Source organism: Botrytis deweyae (genome assembly GCF_014898535.1).
Source record: "Botrytis deweyae strain B1 chromosome Unknown BDEW_042, whole genome shotgun sequence".
Taxonomy (NCBI): domain Eukaryota; kingdom Fungi; phylum Ascomycota; class Leotiomycetes; order Helotiales; family Sclerotiniaceae; genus Botrytis; species Botrytis deweyae.
In genome coordinates, this window is record NW_024066249.1 from 88,068 (window position 1) to 110,828 (window position 22,761).

Genomic DNA, 22,761 nt, shown 5'->3' on the forward strand with positions numbered 1-22,761 from the left:
GAACAAAGTAAGTGGAGAGAACAGGGGTAAGTTACCCAAGTCAAATCTGCATCCTTATCTGAAGATTACAGTGTAGCACTTATTCAAGTCTCCACTCCCAAACAAATAGTATAAGTGGTGTTAATCACTGCGAATTACTTTACATTTTGCTTGTGTATCTCTCAACAAATCAACGTTATTTTTTATACACATTCTAGCATCGTGACTCTATCACCGCCTGGGTCGAGCTCATATTGCCGAGCGATTCCGGACTTACATATTCCAAGACATATCGGGCACCACTGATTAACAGCAGATTGCCATCCTTCAAAGCACTATTTCGGAAAGATGGCTTCCGAGTATGCAGCTGCTGGTGAGCGATACAACCGGGAGAATAGTGAACTTACAGATGGTGACGACAATGACGCAATGGCTCGCACAGCCGCCAATTTTGAAGATCAACTTGGGGATGAGGATGAGGACGAGGACCCAAATCCTGGGGATAAAGTATTGTGGTTCGGGCAGCATAAAGGGCACAAATATGACGAACTATCTCTTTCGTACATAGAATGGATGGTGAACAAGTATCTGGAGAACCCAGACACTGCTTCGTCAAATGTGTGTTTTCAACTTAAAATATATAAATCAGGATTAACGATCAACCACTTAGATCAAGGAGTTCAAGACGTTGTACGATCGGAAGCAAGTTTGGATTGAAAAGAATCCGTCCGAACTCCCGCCCCCCGGCAAGACAATCATGTGGTTCGGCAAGCATAAAGGCATTGCTTTAGATAAATTGGAAGATGGATATGTGATGAGCCTCGTCAACTTTTATCACAGAGACGGAGACAGAGCAGAATCAAATGTAAGATATATCCGTTTGCTGAAAAACACAAAATGTCAGCCAACATTTTCAATTAGATACGAAAATTCAAGGAATTGAAAGATAGATACGATTCATGGCTCATTGCAAAAAAGATGCGCACAAGTAAAAGTCCAGGATCAATTCCAATTTGGTTTGGGGAGGACAAGGGTAGAGAGTTTCGGACAATATATGACTCTCAGCCTCGGAAGTGGAGAAAGCTCCTAAAAATTTGCCGATGGGCCCCGATACTCAAAGCCATTGCTCGTGAATATGAGGAATGGAAGTTGAGAAAACCGCCACGACAACAAGTTGTTTCGCGGAATAAACCGGTGATTGTCAATCCAGTTGGCGAGAGACTAGGGCCGGATGACGATGGAGTCGCTTTCGATGATGAGTCTTATATATCCGACGATGGCTTTGTGGTTCAGGATGAAAGCTCTGATGAGGATGAAAGCTCCGATGAGCATGAAACAGGGGAGTTGGAGACTGACGAGGAAGTCGACGAATCAACCACAACTGTAGATTGTGAGGTCGATAAAAACACATCCCCAAATCTCGATAGCAGCGAAAGCGATACATTAGGAGAAGTGCTACCAGGAACACCGAGTGTACGAAGGTCTTCCAGGCGAAAACCGCTATAAATTTCTGAAGACTTTGCTTCTTTATCCGACAGTGGTGATGAGTCGGAAGCAATCGTCTCTCCTGGTAAACGTAGAATGACACGTAACATTTTCAGTCCCCGAAAGAGGGTAGTTATTCTGCTTGAGAGCGATAGCGACGACTAATCAGCTTCACTCTCCGAAACAGACAAAGGCAACGATTGAAGGTTCTGGAAAATGGTATCTTTAACGGCCCGTAACCCAAGAGACGAGTTTTGATCACGAACCGAGAGATGTCACTTGCCCATCTTCAAATGCAACAAGAAATCAGAAGGGTGATTCAAGCATTTCAGGTCCAGACGATCCATTGCTGCTTCTCAATGAAAGTACCAAGAGATAAGTTCAATCTTGACTCCCAAGCGTAGCAAAATTCCAAAGCGAACTAGAGATGTAGAAAGTACAGATTCAGAGACCATTCTGCGAGCCCAATCAAAGGAAAAGTTACAAACAGGGCAGAAGGCATGATTAACAAGTATGTAGAGTGTTATCTCATCTTGACTTTAAGAATTGGGACATCAGATGGTGCACTGCAATGAAATTTTAGAACAATCACCTTTAGGATATAAATCGTGATGGGATCAAACTGTAGCAGGAATTTCTATTTTCCGTGTGTGATAATTGCAGTCATAACCTGTGGTGAGAGGCCAGCCGTTTCCATGTATACAAGTATTTTCAGGAACGGATTTGATAATTAAGTACTAGGTAGTTCGCAATGTAATAGAATATAAGCCTTTTCCCTCTTCCTGACATACAAGTCAAATCCGCCATCATTATAGCCGTACTTAATTTTACTAAAAGATGTAGCTCAACTCTCTTTTGCTAGTCCAAAAACTAAAAGATTCATACAAAGTCTGAACATGTCACGGCGCCAATTATGTTGCCTTTATGCCTCAGGTATATATTATTAGTGTGTTTTATTTTCTATAAGAGGGCCTTTGTTACAGGGTATATATACAGTAGTAAGCTATCAGGACTTGATCCCTGATACTGTGCCTTTTGGACAGATTGCGTGCGTGGCGTAGTGGTAAAGCTTACAACTCCTATTGTATCCGCTTACGTAACAGCCTTACTCTTCTATAGCTTTTCTATCCTTATAGTATAATATAAGTCTTTACCTGTATCTTGATAGTTTGTATTATCTTTTTAAAAGTTATTTTAGCTTTATTTCTATTTCAAATTTATTAAAATTTCAATTTAATTAAATTGATTAGATTTATTATTGTTCTGCTATATACTTTAATTATTATTATTTTGAATCTTAATTATAATTATAACTGATTAAATATTTGTATTTGATTTATTCCTTTAGTTTTTATTCTTAAATTATATTCTCAACTCTATTAAAATCAATATTTCTTTATTTATAGATTTATTTAATAATTTAAGTGCTATACATTTTATAGCTATTCAAATTGTATTTAAATTAATCAAATTGTATATAAATATATTTCAAATTTAAGTTATTAATATTTAAATCAAAGTTAATGAATTAAATAATATAATTAGTATATTGAAAATCGTTATTTGAAACAATTTATAGGTTTTATATTGCTGTAAGTATTTTATTACTTTCAAGAAGTTTAATAGTAATAAATAGGATATTGTAAAATACTAAAACCAATATATTATATTTTATAATATTATTAATTATTATTTAATTATAGATTATAAAAACAAATCAGAATTTTAGAAAATCATATTTCTTATTAATCTACTTTTTAATTCTGTTTATATAAATAATCAAATATATTTTAATATGATTATTAATAATCTATATAATTTTGATCTTTAACTTTTTAAATAATATATTATTATAAATATTTAAAGTAAATTAAACAAACAATATTAAATTTTTAATTTTTTCTGTAAAAATTTTATAAATTATAATAAATACAAAATAAAAAAGATTTTATTTAGTAATTTTATTATTAAATTTAAATAATTTATTATTAGATATTAAAAAACTATTAATAATAGGTTATAGATTTTAAGTTTAAAATTTTATAAAAATTAATTGATATATTTATTAATTACCCAAATAAACTTTTTATTATTAATATTAAAATATAAACAATTTAATAACAAAGTATTTATAACAATTTAAAGGAAAAAACTTACCTCAATAATCAATAAAAAAATTAGGGTATTAATTTCAATTATAATTATTTTAATAATTAATAAAAGAATCAAAATATTAATTTCAATTATAATTAATTAAAATTTTATAATAAAAAACCAACTATTACTATATCTCCTTTTATATCTGATTTTTTTAGTAATTCTATACAATTAGATATTATTTGACTAAATCAGCACTTCTTAATTTATTATACTCGAAAACGATATATTAAATTCGATTTTTGTTTTATTATAAAAAGTTAGATTATATTAAAAGTAATTGTAAGGAAAAACAAATTAATAATACAAAGTATAATATTAATATTAATATAAAATATATTTCTTATACTAATTGTTTTTTTATAATCAATTAATATAAAAACTTTAAATTCTATTACAATATTGCTACCCCTTTATATCAGAATTTATTTCTATCTACCAACCATTCCTCAATTATATTATTATATTATACCTCCTCAATCCCTTTTAACCCTACTTAAATATTTAATTTAAAAGATTATATTAAAAGTTCTATTTATTTAAAGAAAAGTAATAACTCGATTTTCTAATTGAGTATATTAAAAGATTAACCTCAACTTATAATTATAAATCGAAATTTTTTATAAGAAATTTACTTTTGTAAATTAAAAAATTAAAAATATCTAGAAATTCTTTATATTTTAAATCAATAAATAATAAATCTTTTAAAATCTCAATAGAAATCTCCCTTACACCTAATATAATTATTTTATTTATTAACTTTATAGATAACAAAACTATAAATTATAGCTTTATTAATAAAAAAATTGTTTTTAAATTCTAAATATCTATACACTCTTTCCCCTATACTCATTACTTATTTTTAGTTAATAATAAACTTTCCAATATCCTTTCTCAGTATATACTTTTGGATATACAAATCAACAATTATAGAAAAATAGGTTTATTCTATATTATTATTTTATTAATTGTAAACCCTATAATCCTTAGTTTTCTATAACTCTAATATTACAATTTCATTATTAATTAATTAACAATAATATTCAAATTTATATCTATATATTATTCAAAATATTATTATCCCGTTAATATTATAACAATTACTATTTTTAATATAGAAAGTACTTAAAAAGTAATTTTATTAAAAAATAACAAAATTATATTTAATACTTTTAGACCTTTTTTATAGAAGCTTATTCTAAAATCAATTTCTATAAAAAGGATCATTAACAAAAGCTGTGAAACTATTTTATTATTATTTCAAGATTAATCTATAATTCTCAAAATTGTTATTGAAATTTTAGAAATATTTAAATCCAAAATATTCAAGTTAATCTTTAGAAATACTCTATAGATCTCAATATTTTTGGAAAAGTTTAATAAAAAGCATAGCATTTAATAAGAGTTGGATAATATTAGATATCTTATTATTATTAATTGTGTTTAATTTTGTAAAGGTTAGAATGTATACATTACAAAACTAATTTGAAATAAGCTGGATATTATTTATAAGTTATATCAAATATTAGTGGATAACCCTATCCAGCTATATCATGGTATTGCGAAAAGTAATATTAAGAAATTTATAAAAAAAATCGATTATCTAATATTATTTATAATTAATATTCAAAGTAGATTATTATTTTAGTTATATAATTTATATATAGAATTCTTATTCTTATTTATTAATAAATTTCCTTCTAAATACTTTTAGGATTATAAAATTGAATTCATATTAAATAAGAAATTGCTATATAACAAAAAATATTCAATATTTCTAATTGAATTTTAAATTATATATAAATAGTTTAATAATAATTTGAATAAAAAATTTATTTGTAAATCCTACTTTAAATCAATTATTCTATTTCTATTAATTGTAAAGCCTGGAAAAGATATTTGTATTGTTAAGATTATTATAAATTGAATAATATTATTATTAAAAACTAATATCTCCTGTTATTAATTAAAGAGATTTTTGATACTTTATATTATATAAAAATTTATATTAAATTGAATATTATTATTGTATTTAATAAATTAAGAATTATAAAAAAATATAAATAAAAAATAACTTTTATAATTTATTTTAACCTTTTCGAATCTCTAATAATACTTTTTGATTTTTATAATATTTTTGTTTTGTTTTAAAATTATATTAATTATATTCTTTTCGATTTTTTGAATAAAAATTATACTATATACCTAAATAATATTTTAATTTATTTTATTAATATTATAGATTATCAAAAATAGATTTATAAGATTGTATAAAGATTAATTAATATTGATTTATAAATTGATATCAAGAAATATAAATTTAAAACTATATAAACTGAATATCTCAAATTAATTATTATACTTAATAAAATTGAAATAAATTTAAATAAAATTAAAATAATTCTCAATTAAAAATTATTAATAAAATTAAAAGATTTTTAATATTTTTTTAGATTTACTAATTTTTATTAATATTTTATTTAAAAAAATTTAAAATTATAAAACTATTTGATTATTTATTAAAAAGAAATTTATATAACAATAAATTATTAATTATAAAATTACTTTTAATAATTTGAAATAAATATTTATCTTTATTTAATTTTTATTGTATTTATTTATTATTATTATATAAATATTAAATAAATATTTCTAATTAGATTATAAAAAAAATTATTTTTTAATGTAATAATAAAAACCAATTATAATCGATTACTTATTTTTTATTAGAATATAATATAATTGAATATAATTATAAAATCTATAATAAAAAGTTATTAATAATTATTAAATTTTTAAAAAAATAAAAATTCGAATTATATAGAATTCTGTTGAAAGGTGTGGTTCACGTGATCATGGAGTAGGGGGAGCTAGCCCTAATTAGTACTAATAAGAGCTCTGTCTTATATAGAGCTTTTTCTCTCGGAAGTTGTAGAATAGATTTAGAATACAAATTCTCCTAATACTATTACTTTCTACTTTATACTTCCTATCTTATTTCTTATAAAAAGTTATACTTAAAACAGATTATAAGCCCAGATTCGCATCTGGATTAGAAACTATTGGTAGAAAGGAATGTATAAAAATGTAAAAGAAAAGGTAGAGGTTTATATAATCAAGAAAGAGGCAGAGGTCTATATAACAAAGAGAATAAATTACAAAGGTGTAAAAGAAAGGTAGAAATTTAAACCAAATTGAAAGAGTCATAGCAAAGGCTTCTTATCAATAAAGAGTTATAACAAAAGCTTCTTATCAATATAAAATCGAAAACCCTTAAAAAAGATATATTAATTTTATATAAAAACTCAAATTATGTTAAAGAAGAAAGCAAATTAATATCCCTACTTTGTGGTATATCAAAATCAAAACCAATAATAATACCCGCAATTATAGAAAACAATTCTAATAGTAGAAAACTAAAGATCCCAATATTGAAGAAAAAGAACTAGTATTATTAGTTTAAAATAATAAAGCTATATTTTATTAAGAAAGAATAAGATTATATTATTACAAATAATATGGCTGTGTATAGAGTACTTTATATAGATTTCACTAAATTGATGGATATGATATATAGAATAGAAAAAGCCTAAACTGGTGTAGAACTTTTCGTTATTCAGTATATTAATAATATGGATAATAAATTTATCGAAGATACTATTGAGTTTAGTAATAAATAAATCAAATTAAAGGTAAAATTTAAATATGTTATTTTTTAAGAATTATAAAACAAGTTTATATAATTGATAATATAGAAACTAAAGGAGGGTATTATAGTCAAAAAAGATTAGGATAAAATATATTTAATTCGAAAAGAGATAGTTGAAATAAAAACAGTACAAAAGGATTTGTTAATTGAGAATATCGTTTTAGGATTCTTTATTCAAGAATTACTAAAATATTTCAATATTATTATTAAAGCAATCGATACCCAAAACCTTGATTTTATAATTAAGTTTGAAAAGATTCGAGCTATAAATGAAATGATTATTTTTAGGAATGTTTTTATAATAAATAAGAATAGAAATATAAGTATAACAATAATTATACAAAATCATTAAGATTGTAAATAATATAATAAAAACCATTATCGAAATTTTGAAAGAAGATTTTATAGTTTAAATAAAGGAAAAGAATACTTTTATTATAATAATCCGGATTATATTATACAAAATTATTTGTATAAGAAAGATATTTAGGCTTATATTAAGAACAATTTAATCAAGAAGTTGTTATCCTTATTGAGATATCAAATAAGCTCAAATTAGAAAAGCTGTAAGTTTTTCTTTAATAATCTAATCTTTTGCTTTATATACAATTATAATTATATTGTAGTTAAAATCTTAAATGAGGAAGAATCTTATTATTATCTAAGTGAGTTTGTATATATATTTTTTTATAATAATATCAGAGAATGGATTACAGATATTAATTGTTTATTATATATAATTAATCAATTTCATCTTTTATTTAGCTTAAAGTTGCTTTTTAGGCTAAAATAAATAAAGGTTGAAGGGGGAGAATTGATTATAAGAAAGTATAGAATAATAGAGATAAAATAGAATAGAAAGGTATATAAGTTGAAGATATTATATATTCCAGGATTAGAAGTAAGCTTATTATCTGCAAGATTATTTTGTAGAGAATTCAGTATTAAGGGAGTTTTTAATAACAAGAAGATATATTTTTATAGAAACAGGAAAATCCTATTATCTACAAACAATTTTTATAGAATTTATATAATTATGAATACTATTATTAGTAATTTTGATATTATACTTCTAGCTATAAAGAAGAATAAAAAAGTTCTATTAGAAATTAAGGATATTATTTATAGTGAAAATAAAATAGATAAAGCAAATACCTAATAACAAAATCGCCTGAACTAATATTAGCTATAGTATCATTGTTTGGATATATAGAATATAAAGTTCTAAGTAAACTATATTTGGTTATAACCTTAAAGAAAGATATTAAGCTACCTACAAATCTAGAATCCTATAAAATATATATAATAATAAAAATGAAAAAGTATTATAATATAATTCTTTTAAAGTATAAGAAATAACTATTAGCTTTTATATTATTAAATATATTAAGATTATTTCTAATATTATTCTAAAAGAAATAATATTTTATAGAAATAATTTATAGCTAAATAAGAAAGGTTTAGGTAATATATCTAAAAAAAAAAAAGTAATATTATTAAAAAACTAAAGAAATAAAGAGTTAATATAGAATAAAAAAATGGATTTCTGATTAGAGTAATATATACCAATAATACTTTAGAGATTAAAAAGTATTATAGAAATAATAAGATAAGCTAGGTATATAACAATAATCGATATATATATATATCTCAAATCAAAATGATATAATTAAATAAACAATTCAAATTACTTAATCGAATATTTATATAATATTCAAAGACTTAATGATACTAATTGAATTCTAGAATTATATAATAAAAACAAATATATATATTAAAAACAAAATATATATAGAATTATAAATAAATGAATTTGAAGTTAAATAAAGATATAGAGAAATACTTATTAGTTAATAATGAAATATGATTATATAAGTAAAGAAAAAGTAAGTATTATTATATAAGATATAGATTGAAATAGTATTATCAATAATATATATTAAGATATAGAAATTAAAATACTATTTTTATATTAATTTAATATTTTATTTTAATAATATTTATTGAGATAAGCTAGTAAATAGAATAAGAATAAATACATTTATTAAATATAATAATTATATTATAAAGTAATTATAGATATATATTCCGGATAGATATATAGTGATAAAGATAAGTAATTATATATTCTTTAAAGATTTATTAGAAATAAGATAAATTTAAAACTATATTTTATTATTTTAAAAAAAGAATTTATAGAAGGATAGAGAGTATAGAATATTTTATTAGAATAATAATTAATAGAAAGACTTTACAAAATTATAATTAAAATTATAAATATGATATTTATAGAATCTACAATTATCAAATCAATTAAGTATAATTTAGAGAATAAAATTCCAAATCTCGTTGAGATATTTATATTAAGATTAGTAACTATTTTATAAGTTGTTATTCTATATATAATATAATTATTAAATACTAATCTAATGAATATAATTATAGAGATTGAAGAGAATATTGGATTAATAATAAAAAAGAGATTAAGAGAATAAGATAATAAAGTTAACTTTTAAAATACTAAATGTTTATATATATTTTTTATTATTATTACAAACTTAAAATTGGATTAAGAATTTTTTATAAAATAATAAAGCAAAGATTATATATTTATTTCAAAGATAATTATTATGAATATAATAATAAGGGATATATTGATTCTAAAAACATATAGGAAGGCAATAAGTAATTTGATTTATAATAACTAATAATAAACAACTATTAATTAGAAAATCAAGGAATTGGAAAAGAATAAGATATAGTAATAAATCTATAATAATAAAACAAACAATTTAGTTAGTACAAAATAGGTATTTATAATAAAACTAAATATAAATAGATTATTAGAATAATTCAAGATTAGATTAATAGTAAGAGGCTTTATATAAAAGTATGAAATAGATTTCTTTAATATATTTGTATTTATAGTATAATTAATAATAATTCGTTTATTTCTATTAATTATAATATTATAAGATCTTAAGGTATATTATTTCAATATAAAAAATACATTTATTAAAACAAAACTAAAAGAAAAGATATTTCTATTTATATTATAAGAAGTTAATATTAAATAAGGGTATATTTTTAAAGTCCTTTATAACTTATACAAATTAAAGCAGATAATTTATAATTAGAATAACCTTATAAAAAAATAACTTATTAAATAGAATTTTATATAAAATTTAATTAACTTATATTTGTTTATTTATTTTGGTAGAGGGATTATAATATTATTATATATCAATAATCTTCTTATTATAATATAGAATTTAGATAATATATTGCAATTCAGTAAATAACTTATTTCTATTTTCAATACCAAGAATCTGGGGGAAATCAAGAACTTAAAGCTTTTAGGTATAAGAATTACAAAAAACAGGAAAAACAGGACTCTATATATTAATCAAGAATAGTATTTCGAGAAGGTATTAAGTAAATATGGATTTATAAAAGGAATATTTAGATCTATTTCAATATCAATGGATAATTACAAAGTACTTTGATTAACTTAAAAGAATAACAAACAAGCAGATTCCATCAAGTACAATTATATAATCAGAAAGTTGATATATATAATAATATATTCAAGATTCGATATAGCTTTTAATTTAAAAAAGCTTAATTAATATATAAAAGATTTAGTAAAGTTTTATATAAATTAATTGTGAAGAGTAATATACTATTTACAAATAACGATTAATTATAAATTGTGTTTTGGATTAAAGGGAATTCAAAATCTAATAATTTATTTCAATATAGATTATATTAGTAATATAATTGATAGAAAAAGTATATTGGGAATAATTGTATTTTTGGGAGGAGGACTAGTATTTTGAATAAATTGAAAGCAGAATTCTATATCAATATCAATAATTGAATTAAAATATATAGCTTAATCGATTATAGCAAAACAAAACTAATAACTAGTCTAAATACTTTGAAATATAAAATATAGGAAATTTGTTATAGAAAATGAATTCATTATTGATATAAAAGGAAACAATTAAAAGATTATAGTCTTAATCAAAAATGTACAATTAATCGATAGATTAAAGTATATCGATATTATATATTATTATATACAGAATCTTAAGTAGAAAGGAAAGATTGATATCAACTATATTCTTATAAATAAAATAATAATAAATGGATTAACAAAACCACTAACCAAGAATACATTCAAGAAATTCATAGAAATACTGAGAATAACAAATCACTATAATTAATCTAAAAGGGAATATTGAAAAATATGATTTATATAATTATAAAGTAAAGAAAACTAGCCCCAATTAATATTAGTAAAAACTCTATTCTATACAGAACTCTTCCTCTTAGAAGTTATAAAACAGACTTAGAACACAAGTCCTCCTAATACCATCACTTTCTATCCTATACTTTCCATCTTATTTCCTGTAGAGAGTTATACTTAAAACAAATTCAGAAACTATTTGAAATTATTATTAATTATAAGAATTTAGAATATTTTATATTAATAAAAATATTAAACTAAAAATAAATAAGATAGATAAAGTTTTTCTCAAAATTTAATTTTTGTATTATATATTAATTAAATTATAAAACAATTTATTCTAATATTTTTAATTGAAAAGTAAAAGATTATTTTATATATACTGATTTTAATAATAATTGAATTAAAAATTGTTTATAAATAATATTTTCAAAACAAATATTTAATATAATTATATATAGGAATTTTATTAAATAAATAAATAATATTATAAATCTTATTACAACCCCTATAAATATTATCATTTTTAATATTAAAAAACTAATTAATAATTTTATTGATAAAGTATATAATTTATCCACATTAATTATTAATATATATAAAATATTTCAGAATTCTATTATTTATTATTAACTATTAATAATTGAAAAAAAAATTTAAATAGCTTTTTAAAATTATAAATTAATTAATAAATAGATATTCTATTAAAATTAATTATAAATTTTTCTATTTATTGAATTTTATATATAAATTATCTATTGAATATATTCAATTAGATTTATTAAATATTCGAATTATGTTAAAACTATTAATTTTGTTTTTTACATGTATTAATAATTTAATATAATAAGAAAGATTGAAACTTATATATAAATCTGTTAATTATATTTTGTATAAAATCTTCTCGTTTTATAGCTTTTGAATTTCTTAAATCTTTATTAATTTTATTTTAATTTTAATTTAATATTTTTATTAATTATATTATATTATTATCTATCTATAAATATTATAGTTATAAATATAATTATATGATTATTATTATTTACTATTTAACAAAAATTTATTATTTTATATCAATAATCAAATTATTTATAAAAAATTCATTAATTGTTTTGTTAAAAAAATTTATTATTTATATAATGTATTTAATAATATTGTATTTGATAAAGGCTTACAATTTATATTAATATTTTGGATATATCTTTTTAAATACTTATCAATTATTTTAAAATAATCTTTTTTATTTATTTTGAATTAAATAATTAAATAAAAAAATTTAATATTATAATAAAATAATATTTATAAATTTTTATAAATTTTTATTAAAATAATTAATATAATTAATTATTATTAATAGAATTTGTATTTAATAATATTATTTTAGAAATTATTAATGTATCCCTGTTTTTTATTAATTATAATTTTTATTTATAATTCAAAATCGAATCCTTTTTATCTATCCTATTGAACTTTTTATATCAATAGAAATACAAATTCCTGAAACTAATAAGATTATAGATTAATTTGATATTATTTTGATAAAACTAAAAGTTTTGATTATTCAAATTATTTAGAAATATAAAGATTATATAAACGAGATATACATTGATATTTTTTTATATAAAAAAAAGAATATGGTATAAATTAATATTAAAAATATAAAAACTAATCGATTTATAAAAAAAAGTAATAATAAATAGGTTAAGCCTTATAAAATTCTAAAAGTTTATAAATATATTCATTTATTTCAATTATTTATTATTTTCAAAATCTTTCTAGTATTTTATAATTCACTACTTAAACTACTTTATAATTTAATTAAATTGATTAATCAAATTATAATCAATAAAATAGAGTCTTATTATAATTAAGATTAAATCCTGAAAAGGGATAATAATATAAATAAAGAAATCGAATAATAGAAATTCAATAAATTATTTAATTATTATAATAAAAATAGATTTTATTATTAAATCAAATAGAAATATTATTTATTATTATAGTAATTAGTTGAGAATTTCAAAAGTTAGGAGAAAATAATTATTACATTTTATTTAATAAATTCAAATAAATCGAATTTATTTATATAAATAGAATTCAAAAAATCTATTATTTCAAATAATTCTATATCAAATATAATTCCAAAATAAGGGTAGGGTAGATTGAGAAAGAATGATTAGTTAATTATAGATTTTAGAAAAATTTATTTTAATTTTATAATAGAAATCAGAATTTTCTAATATTATCTCAAAAAAATTTAGATTCTTATTTAATTAAATTCACTATCCATTTAATTTAAATATAATAATAAGCTAGTTTTATAAATTAGTTTTTTATTATAATTTTATTAAAAGTTAACAAAATTAGTTAAATTATATTTTAATTTACTTGGAACAAGTAAGTTCTAAAGGGGGGATACTATTACAATACTAACTATATTATCTTTATGCCTTAGATATATATTATTAGTATACTGTGACGGAAACCGTATTGTAGACCACGTGGATCAGATCATGTGATGATTAGAGATGCGATATGTGGAATACTTCGGAGCGGAATAGTATTAATCGGATTGGATTGCGATCCGATCACCGCTCCCATAATCGGTATTTAATAGTTATATAGTATATAATCCTCTCTCTTTTCTACAAGAGGAAATCAGAGTTTCAGTTTAGTATAATTCAATATATACACTCTTTTCTATCTTATACTATTATTATCCAATCACTCGTGCTCTACCGTGATATGCTATTGTCTTGTATAATATATACTCTATTTTCTATAAGAAGGCCTTACCCTTTCACAGCTTTTCTACTTTTATAGTATAATATAAGTCTTTACCTATACCTTAACAGAATATACATTACGAGGGCGTGTTTTTGATGATTGTCGGACTGAAATTTAAGCAAATTTCCTCATCAAAATTATGCTTTATTCTATATATTTATAAATATATAATAATTCAAATATTCATTATAAAATTTTAAAATTTGAATAATATAAAAAGATTTAATTAATAATTAATTTAATATCAAAATTATCAATTTTTGAATTGAATTAATAATAAAATTCTATATAGAAATTTGATTTTTAAAATAATATTATTTCTTATAAAAATTTTAAGTATAAAAAGCTCAATATAAATTTTGATTTAATTAAAAGCTTTATAATAAAAACTGAAATTTTATTATTAAATTTTAAATAAAAATTTATTATTCTACAAAATTTCAAATATATAATGATATCAATTAATTTAATATTGAGTTCTAAAATAGGTGAGTTTTGATGTAAAAAAGTGCTTGCGCACAGACCCGGCAATCATCAAAAACCAGCCCTCGTATCAATCATCAGAATATTTCTGCCCAAAGCGGTGAAACACTAGAATCCCTATGAATCAACACAGTGTTTGCGACAATTTGTAGATGACGAACAAACACAATGATCAGTTGACAACACATAGGAGCGAAATACCATAGTATGGATCGAAATAAATCACCACTCAGATGCCCAGAAAACAATATTGCTCATGTTTCTCCGTGCACTTCGGAATGTAGCAGCTGAACCTTGCCTACGCATTCGCAGTCTCCAACTTCACATTCGATTCTCAAGCAGTATGGCTTCCAAAGGTCGTAGCTATCAGGATGCGATCGCACTCCTGGATACCTTACAATCCAATCGAAAGATTGTATCCTCCATATCGAGTACCTCAAAAGATATGAACCTGTATGCTATACCAGAAATGCTCGAATGGACGCGCAAAGCGGGGTACGACACGCAGGATTTCTCGAGACGTGGACTAAAATGTATACACGTAGCTGGAACAAAAGGGAAGGGAAGTGTGTGCGCTATGGTAGATAATATTCTGCGACAATATCGCAGCGAAGAAAGTGACATCGGAGTCATGCCAGGAGGTACTAAAAGAAAGGCTTTGGGGAAGATTGGGCTGTACACCTCACCACACCTGATTTCAGTACGTGAAAGAATACGAATAGATGGCCTCCCCATATCCGAACCCCTCTTTGCGCGGTATTTCTTCGAGCTGTGGGATCGATTCTCTGACGCCGCTTCCACATCTGCTACCCCGCATCCAAATCCTACATCCCCTGAGACCAAGCCAGGGTATTTTCGATATCTCACAATCATGGCACTACATACATTTATGGAGGAAGGGGTAGAAACCGCCATTATGGAATGCGGTATTGGAGGGGAATATGATAGCACCAATATACTGCCTGCTGAAGCAGTCACTACCACTGCGATCACGAAACTCGGCATCGATCACGTTGGAATGCTAGGAAACACAATTGATAAGATTGCTTGGCACAAAGCTGGCATCATGAAACGAGGTATTCCATCTTTTACGGTTCCCCAGCTTCAGGAAGCACAATCTGTTCTAGAAAGCCGCGCCAAGGAGAAAGATGTCAAATTAGAGGTTGTAAATCGATGTGCGAGGTTCGATGATGGAACTATTATATTAGGCGCCGAAGGAGAGTTTCAGAAGGACAATGCGAGTCTGGCAATGGCTGTTTCGGCATCACATTTGCGAGATCTATGTATTCAAGACGTGCCTACTCCTTCTGCGATACTATCTCTCCAACAACCGATTCCAGATAAATTTTTAGAGGGTCTGAAGACAATCAAATGGGCCGGTAGATGTGAAGTTATGGTCACTGGCAAAATCACATGGCTCATCGATGGTGCTCACACAGTCGACAGTATCAAGGAGACTGGCCTTTGGTACGCTTCAAAACTTGTCCAAGCTAGCGCGGAGGGAACTCTCCCAGCAAAAACCATGTTGATATTCAATCAACAAGAACGCGATCCAGACCCTCTTATTCGAACATTACTTACGAGTATAAACATTTATTTCAAAACGTTCACATTTGCTGCTTTTTGTACCAATATCCCTTTTAAGAGCGAGGCAAGTGGAAAAGAGACCCATGATCTCACCCAACAGAAATTGGCGTCTAAACTGTATTCGAGTTTGGATCGGAATCCAATGTGTATGGAATATGCAAGTATTGAAGAAGCTGTAGAGCTTGCGCATAGGGCATCCGAAGACGAAGAAAGGTTTTTCGTCCTGGTGACTGGAAGTTTGCATCTCGTCGGTGGTCTTATGAAAGTTCTTGAACAACAAAGTAGGAAAGAGCGAAAAATCTAGAAGCTCTCTCAATGCTGAATAGAATAAGACTGGAGTTTGTTTTGATACCCGTTCTTGATATAGAAAATACAAGAACTGTGCTTACAGTGGGAAATCTATGTTTTCAATGTTTCATATGACGGGACATTGTTAATATGTTCATCGAAGTATTTGGCTATACTTTTTGATGTGGATTGAATGATAGACGGTAGGCTCACAACGAGAAAGCAAACTATACGTAGGTAGTTCTAGAGACAGTATGCCCTGAAAATTAAAACATTTCTAAATTAATATATTGGTTGAGCAATATCGTACACATCATACAAATTCGTGGATCACGTTATCCCTTTCCCCTTCCTCCGCATTCCCCTTTTAGATTTTAACGTTGAGGTACAGCTCGGCTCTTCATTTTAACCATTTGATTTCACCACCTTTGATTGTTTACAGTGCATCCAATGACTCTAAACTTCCCAGAGCTCTACCAACCAAATGCACACTCCCCGTAATTAGAGCTTGAGCATGTACGTCATCCGTGGCCAAACCTCGCACGTATTCAAATGCATCTTCCACACTTGGAAGAACTTGTACATCAGTTTCAAGGTTAAAATCAAGCGAGCGCCATTTTTCAGCAAAGGCTTTTTGCATCGTGAGTTCGGATATCGATTTAGGGTCGTAGGAAAGGTTGACGAAATCTAATGACGTCAGTGTGTACTAAGTAGCGCTGGTGATAAATAATTACCTTTCTTGGATGCGTTTTCTTTTTGGATGGATGTTGTGCAGAATATTACATGGTCGAACTTTACAGATCCTTGGATTGCGCTATGAAGTCCTTCAAGTAATCCAATTGCTTCACGATGACCTTGCTGATTGAAAATCAGAACTCGTGGGCCGTGCCTAGAGAAGGTCAGTTCCATGAACTCAATATCAATGGATGAAACTTACTCCTTTGCGACCTCATCACCAAACCATTTTGCTGCGACAATGATACTATCTGCAGTATGTGCGCCATCCAAATACCAGGTGACATTTCCATCAACCTTTGTTTCGCATCTTCCACGCCAGACTACTTGCTCCAAAGCGTCTACGAATTCTTGGGGTAGAGAATCCGAGGATGTACTGAATTTGGGGTCCAGTTTCTTTAAAATTGTTTCAGCTAGACAAATGGCAAGACTCGCGTTCCCCCTCTGAAAATCTGCAGCCGGTTTTATTTTCACCGTCGTCAGTCTTGGATCTAAATCGACTACTTTGAAAGACTTCACTCCCTTTTCCACAGCCCTCTTCTCTACTACTTCCATCGCTTCTGGCTTTTGATTCACTGTAAATGATGGCACTCCTGCCTTCTGAATTCCAGCTTTATGCCATGCAATTTTATCAATCGTGTCTCCTAGTGTAAACACATGATCAATCCCTAATGATGATATACCCGTCACCGCAGGTCGATCCACAATATTCGTCGAATCGTATTCGCCTCCAACTCCAACTTCATAGATGGCAGTATCGACACCTTCCTGGAGGAAAACGTGATAAGACATCAAATTCAGGTATCTGAAATAGACAGGCTTCTCAAACGGTTCGCTCGAGGACGCTGCAGCTGCATCCAGACGATCCCAAACTTCAAAGAAGTATTTTGCAAACATAGGAGCAGATATAGGTGCTGAATTGATTCGAATTCTTTCCCGGACAGCGATGAGATGGGGTGATGTGAAAAGTCCAACCTTTTGGGGAAGATCATGTGACTTTCTATACCGATTCAATATAGAGTCAACATAGGCGCACGTAGACCCTTTACCTTTGGTACCGGCAACATGAACAATATTCAATCGTTCGAGATCATCTTGCTGGACGTGAGTCAGCGACAGCAAAATAGAAAGGGAGGTTGAAGAATACGGTATATCCAATTCGAGTCAGATGTTGTTTCATTTCCCGATTAGCTCCTTCATCGAGTTTGATCCCAGCTTCCCATCGTTTCTTGAGAACTTCGTATGGTGTTTGAAGTGTATTCAAGGCGTTGATAGCATCCTAATTGATGGTGAGAAAAGAAGTCATGTATGTAGCAATGTTTTGACAAAACGAACATCATAGGTCCTTTCTCCCATTGTAGCAATAAATCTTCGGGAATCTGAAGCGCATCTATTGAAGCGGAGATTTATAAAAGTTTTTCTTAAGGATCGGAAAGATGATCTAGAGGGAGAAGACCACATCACATGTCATATATTAAATCTTTGTTGAGAGTTTGAAGAAACAAATTTTGAGAAATATGCACTGGTGGCAGCACTGTTTTGCTTTGTCATCCAACGGTGATCGCTAACATGTTAAAGCGGCGCGAAATCTCCAACAATCTCTCCCATTTTTCCATTGCCGTTATTGTAGAATTCTTATCTAAACGTCGCATTTCATGACAAACGCATGGCTTTATCGTGAACACCGACCAGAGATGATAGTTCCAGGTGAAGAAGAAATACCATCATAGTATTTACCGCTTCCGCTTCCGCTCCTCCTGGTCACAGTAGTTTCCATTTTAGGGAACAAGCGCTCTGACAAACCAATATTTAGGCAATTTTAAGGTTTTGTCGTCAATTGATGGGATACGACGCAGCGCAGAAGTGGGGTGAAAGTAGTGGCCGGGCTGGTGGTGTGCTTGCAAGGGAGATGGGTAGAAGTGTATTTATAATGTAGCTTATCACCGCCACTTCTCTTCAATATATGATCCTACTCATTGTTCATGAGATATGGCGCAAAGTATATCTCCAAGTGATAATACATCACAGATTAATGGCGATGGGCCTCAGAGATTCTCCATTGAGGATGTTGTACTTGAGAAGGGTATGCTGGAGGAGGCGGCAAATGAGCCGGTAGTTGTGAAGGTCGAAACTCGATTTTCGGAAAAGGAAGTGACGATACGACAAGTAGCCCCTATGGTCATCGTCTTAACAGGGGCAACGTTTCTTGTTGTAAGTACCAAATTCATGGATTGTTGAGAGGAAATCTAATGTTTCCCAGACAATCGCTGCTCAGGCTGTCATCATTATCTTACCTGAAATCTCTCGAGATCTTGATATTCCTCAAACTCGGCAACAATGGGTGCTATCTTCTTATGCATTGACTTCTGGCTCGTTCTTACTCCTGTGGGGCAAGCTGGGAGATGTGTATGGCAGAAAACTGCTATTTATCCTAGGTGCACTTTTCACGTCTGCAACTTGTATAGCGACGGCCTTTTCGCCCGTTGAGATTTGTTTGTATGTGATGCGGGCTTTGCACGGACTCGCATCGGCTATCACTATTCCTACAGCGATTGGCATTATAGGGCATACCATCCCACCTGGTCGAGTGAAAAACTATAGCTTCGCATTTTACTCTGGCGGAGCACCAATGGGCCAAGTCCTTGGCAATCTCATGGTGTGTATTCTCTATTGTTGGAAATGCACTGGCAGAGCTAATTTATCATTTAGGGTGGGATCATCTCTCAATGGGCGAGTTGGAAAGTTGTCTTCTTTGTGATAGCTGGTGCTTCACTTACTATTGCTGTGAGTGCGATTTTTGTGGTTCCAAAGGAGCCACCTAAAGGTAATGAAGAAGATACAGCGCGCGCTTCGGGGGTAGATTGGATTGGAGCTTTCCTATTCACTTCTGGGCTACTGTTACTACTCGTAGGCTTATCTCAGGGAGGCTCGTCTGGATGGCAGGAAGCTTCAGTCATTGCGATAATAGTCGTATCCGGCTGTTTACTAATAGGATTCGTTCTATGGGAACACTATCGGGAGACCAAAACCACAAAGGAACCTTTGATGAAAATATCTACGTTTCGTCATAAGCAATTCTCGATTGCTATGATTATCATCACTTTATTCTCGTCCGGCTTTACGAACTTTTGTCTCTACACAACTTACTAGTATGTCCTAATTCACCCCCAATTGCGCAATTTCAGGGGCTAATTTGGATTCAGCTACCAAGACTTTAAACTTCTTGATCCTTTACAAACTGCACTTCGGTACATTCCACTGGGAGTAGTTGGTAGTAAGTTCTGCAGATCTTCTTTTTCAAGAGGTAATTCTAACTTTTGATAACTTTACAGTTCTTACCACCTTCGGATCCGGATACTTACTCGCTCGAATCAATGGCGATTACATTCTCAGTTTTGGTCTTGGCTCTGCCATGATTGCTAATCTTCTGTTTGCCGTACCAATACCTCCCAGCACATCATACTTCGCTTTCGGATTACCAGCAATGTCACTTGCAGCATTCGGCGCTGATACAGTCTATCCATGCCTTGGTCTATTCACAACCCAATCGCTTCCTCGAAAGGATCAATCAGTTGCAGGAGCTATGTTTCAGACTATGGCAGCCATTGGGCGATCTATGCCACTACCTATTACATCAGCGATTCAGCAATCTGTTCAGTCAAAGGAGTTGAACAAAGGGGCGACCGAGACGTTAGCATTCTTGGCGGGATTGAGGGCTGTGGAATGGTTCTGCGTAGGTTGTATGGCAGCATCATTGGCTATGACTATAATTGGGCTCAGGAATATTGGGAAGATTGGAATGTTAAAGAAACTAGGAGTTGCTAGGGACGCGAAAGAAGACGTGTAAACTTTGTGCAACTACGGGTTATAGATTATATCACAGTATATATATACTTGGATGACAATTATCTGTAGATCCAACCATCATATTTTTCAGAGTATCGCGTAATATCGAAGTCTCCCTACTTGCTACCACCGATTAATGCGATTCAATCGTCAGAGGCCTTATTAAAGTATTTATGTCGCAATTCTTATCCTAAAGCCAACCTGTACTTTTGAATTAGACGATGGAATACTACCGAAATCTTAGAAAGCTAATTTCATTACAGTCATGTGTCGGGATAGGGCTGTATTGCTGTATTCACAAGCGAGACATTAGTCCTTTAGCTCGGGCGCTAATTTCAGTTCTAGTTCTGTACAAGACTTGATTGAATATGAATTGACAGCTGACGTGCTCACAATCTCAAAACGAAATCTAATAATAGGTTTTTTTTTTCAAGAAAAAAAAACTATCTTGGCGAAAAGCTCTAGACGTTGAGATCTATTTGATCAAGTTCTAGAAGATCTATATGGCTCAGTCGAAGGTATCTAGTACTACCTAGGTTTCAGATAGCAGTCATTAAGACTAATAGTTATAAAACAGCTTCGGGAGCTCATATAGTTACACTTGTTAGTTCTATATTAGTAGTCGATGAATATATCAAAGATTTAAATGTCTAAAATAACGTACTATCTCTGATAGGCCTCGAAATAATCAGACTTCTGAAAGAAAATTTGCTAAGAAATAGCACAATAAAAAGACCAAGCTAAATAAATCTCACCGCTAATATTACTATCAAACGCGCGAGAAACTTCTCGAACTAGATCTCGTGAATCTCTTGTGAAAATACTTTATTCAAACTAGACCTCATTAATGCTCGTTGAAATTCTTTACTATTTTGAGTTTAGTATAGTAGAATTCTATCGAAGTAATAGTTCTACTAATATTAACTACCTAGATACTTAGTTTCATTAACAGAAATACCTTATCTATTATTCTCTTCATATAGATATATTATATCGTATAAAATGAGCTCATTATAAGTTAATAGATAGATATAATACATAGTTATTAATAATCTCTAACTGAAAGTCTTATCTATACTAAAAGTTAATAGCTACTGTATATAGAAATCTCGTACTAGAATTCGGATAAACTATTAGGTGTCTTTCTAACTTATTAATAAGAAGTTCCTAGGCGAGTCCGATTACACAATCAAGGATTTCGATTTCGAAATCCTCTAACTATTTGATTTCGATTATATAACGAGTCAAAATCAACTTTTTTTTAGATATTTCAAGTATCTTATAGCGTTATAATACTCATTTAACTAAAATAAACCTCAAAACATTTTTAAAAAATCATTCTTATTTTTATATTTATTTTCTTTGTCGTTACGTCCTTTGTTACATTCTCCATTTCTATATGGCGATTGTATAGACTTCAGACCACCGTTGTCACCACAAAGACGACAAACAA

The 22,761-nt window shown here is 27.9% G+C and overlaps 4 protein-coding genes across 4 annotated transcripts; 3 read left to right on the forward strand and 1 right to left on the reverse strand.

The window, feature by feature from the left end:
* Nucleotides 1-327: 327 nt before the first annotated feature.
* Nucleotides 328-1,485, forward strand: EAE98_010922 (uncharacterized protein; the record flags this gene model as incomplete). Its single annotated transcript, XM_038958544.1, has 3 exons — nt 328-597; nt 650-844; nt 901-1,485. The coding sequence occupies 3 exons, from the start codon at nt 328-330 to the stop codon at nt 1,483-1,485; spliced, it is 1,050 nt and encodes a 349-aa protein (XP_038805058.1).
* Nucleotides 1,486-15,108: 13,623 nt separating this feature from the next.
* Nucleotides 15,109-16,743, forward strand: EAE98_010923 (uncharacterized protein; the record flags this gene model as incomplete). The annotated part of the gene is made up of 1 exon (XM_038958545.1): nt 15,109-16,743. One exon carries the CDS (start codon nt 15,109-15,111, stop codon nt 16,741-16,743), a length of 1,635 nt encoding a protein of 544 aa, XP_038805059.1.
* A 243-nt stretch (nt 16,744-16,986) lies between these two features.
* EAE98_010924 (uncharacterized protein) lies at nt 16,987-18,932 on the reverse strand. Its single transcript, XM_038958546.1, has 5 exons — nt 18,798-18,932; nt 18,610-18,741; nt 17,665-18,560; nt 17,462-17,616; nt 16,987-17,414 (listed from the first exon to the last, which is right to left on the reverse strand). The coding sequence occupies exons 1-5, from the start codon at nt 18,921-18,923 to the stop codon at nt 17,164-17,166; spliced, it is 1,560 nt and encodes a 519-aa protein (XP_038805060.1). The 5' UTR covers nt 18,924-18,932; the 3' UTR covers nt 16,987-17,163.
* A 519-nt stretch (nt 18,933-19,451) lies between these two features.
* On the forward strand, nt 19,452-21,309 carry EAE98_010925 (uncharacterized protein; the record flags this gene model as incomplete). Its single annotated transcript, XM_038958547.1, has 5 exons — nt 19,452-19,673; nt 19,723-20,118; nt 20,172-20,611; nt 20,666-20,736; nt 20,795-21,309. 5 exons carry the CDS (start codon nt 19,452-19,454, stop codon nt 21,307-21,309), a joined length of 1,644 nt encoding a protein of 547 aa, XP_038805061.1.
* Between the last annotated feature and the right edge of the window lie 1,452 nt (nt 21,310-22,761).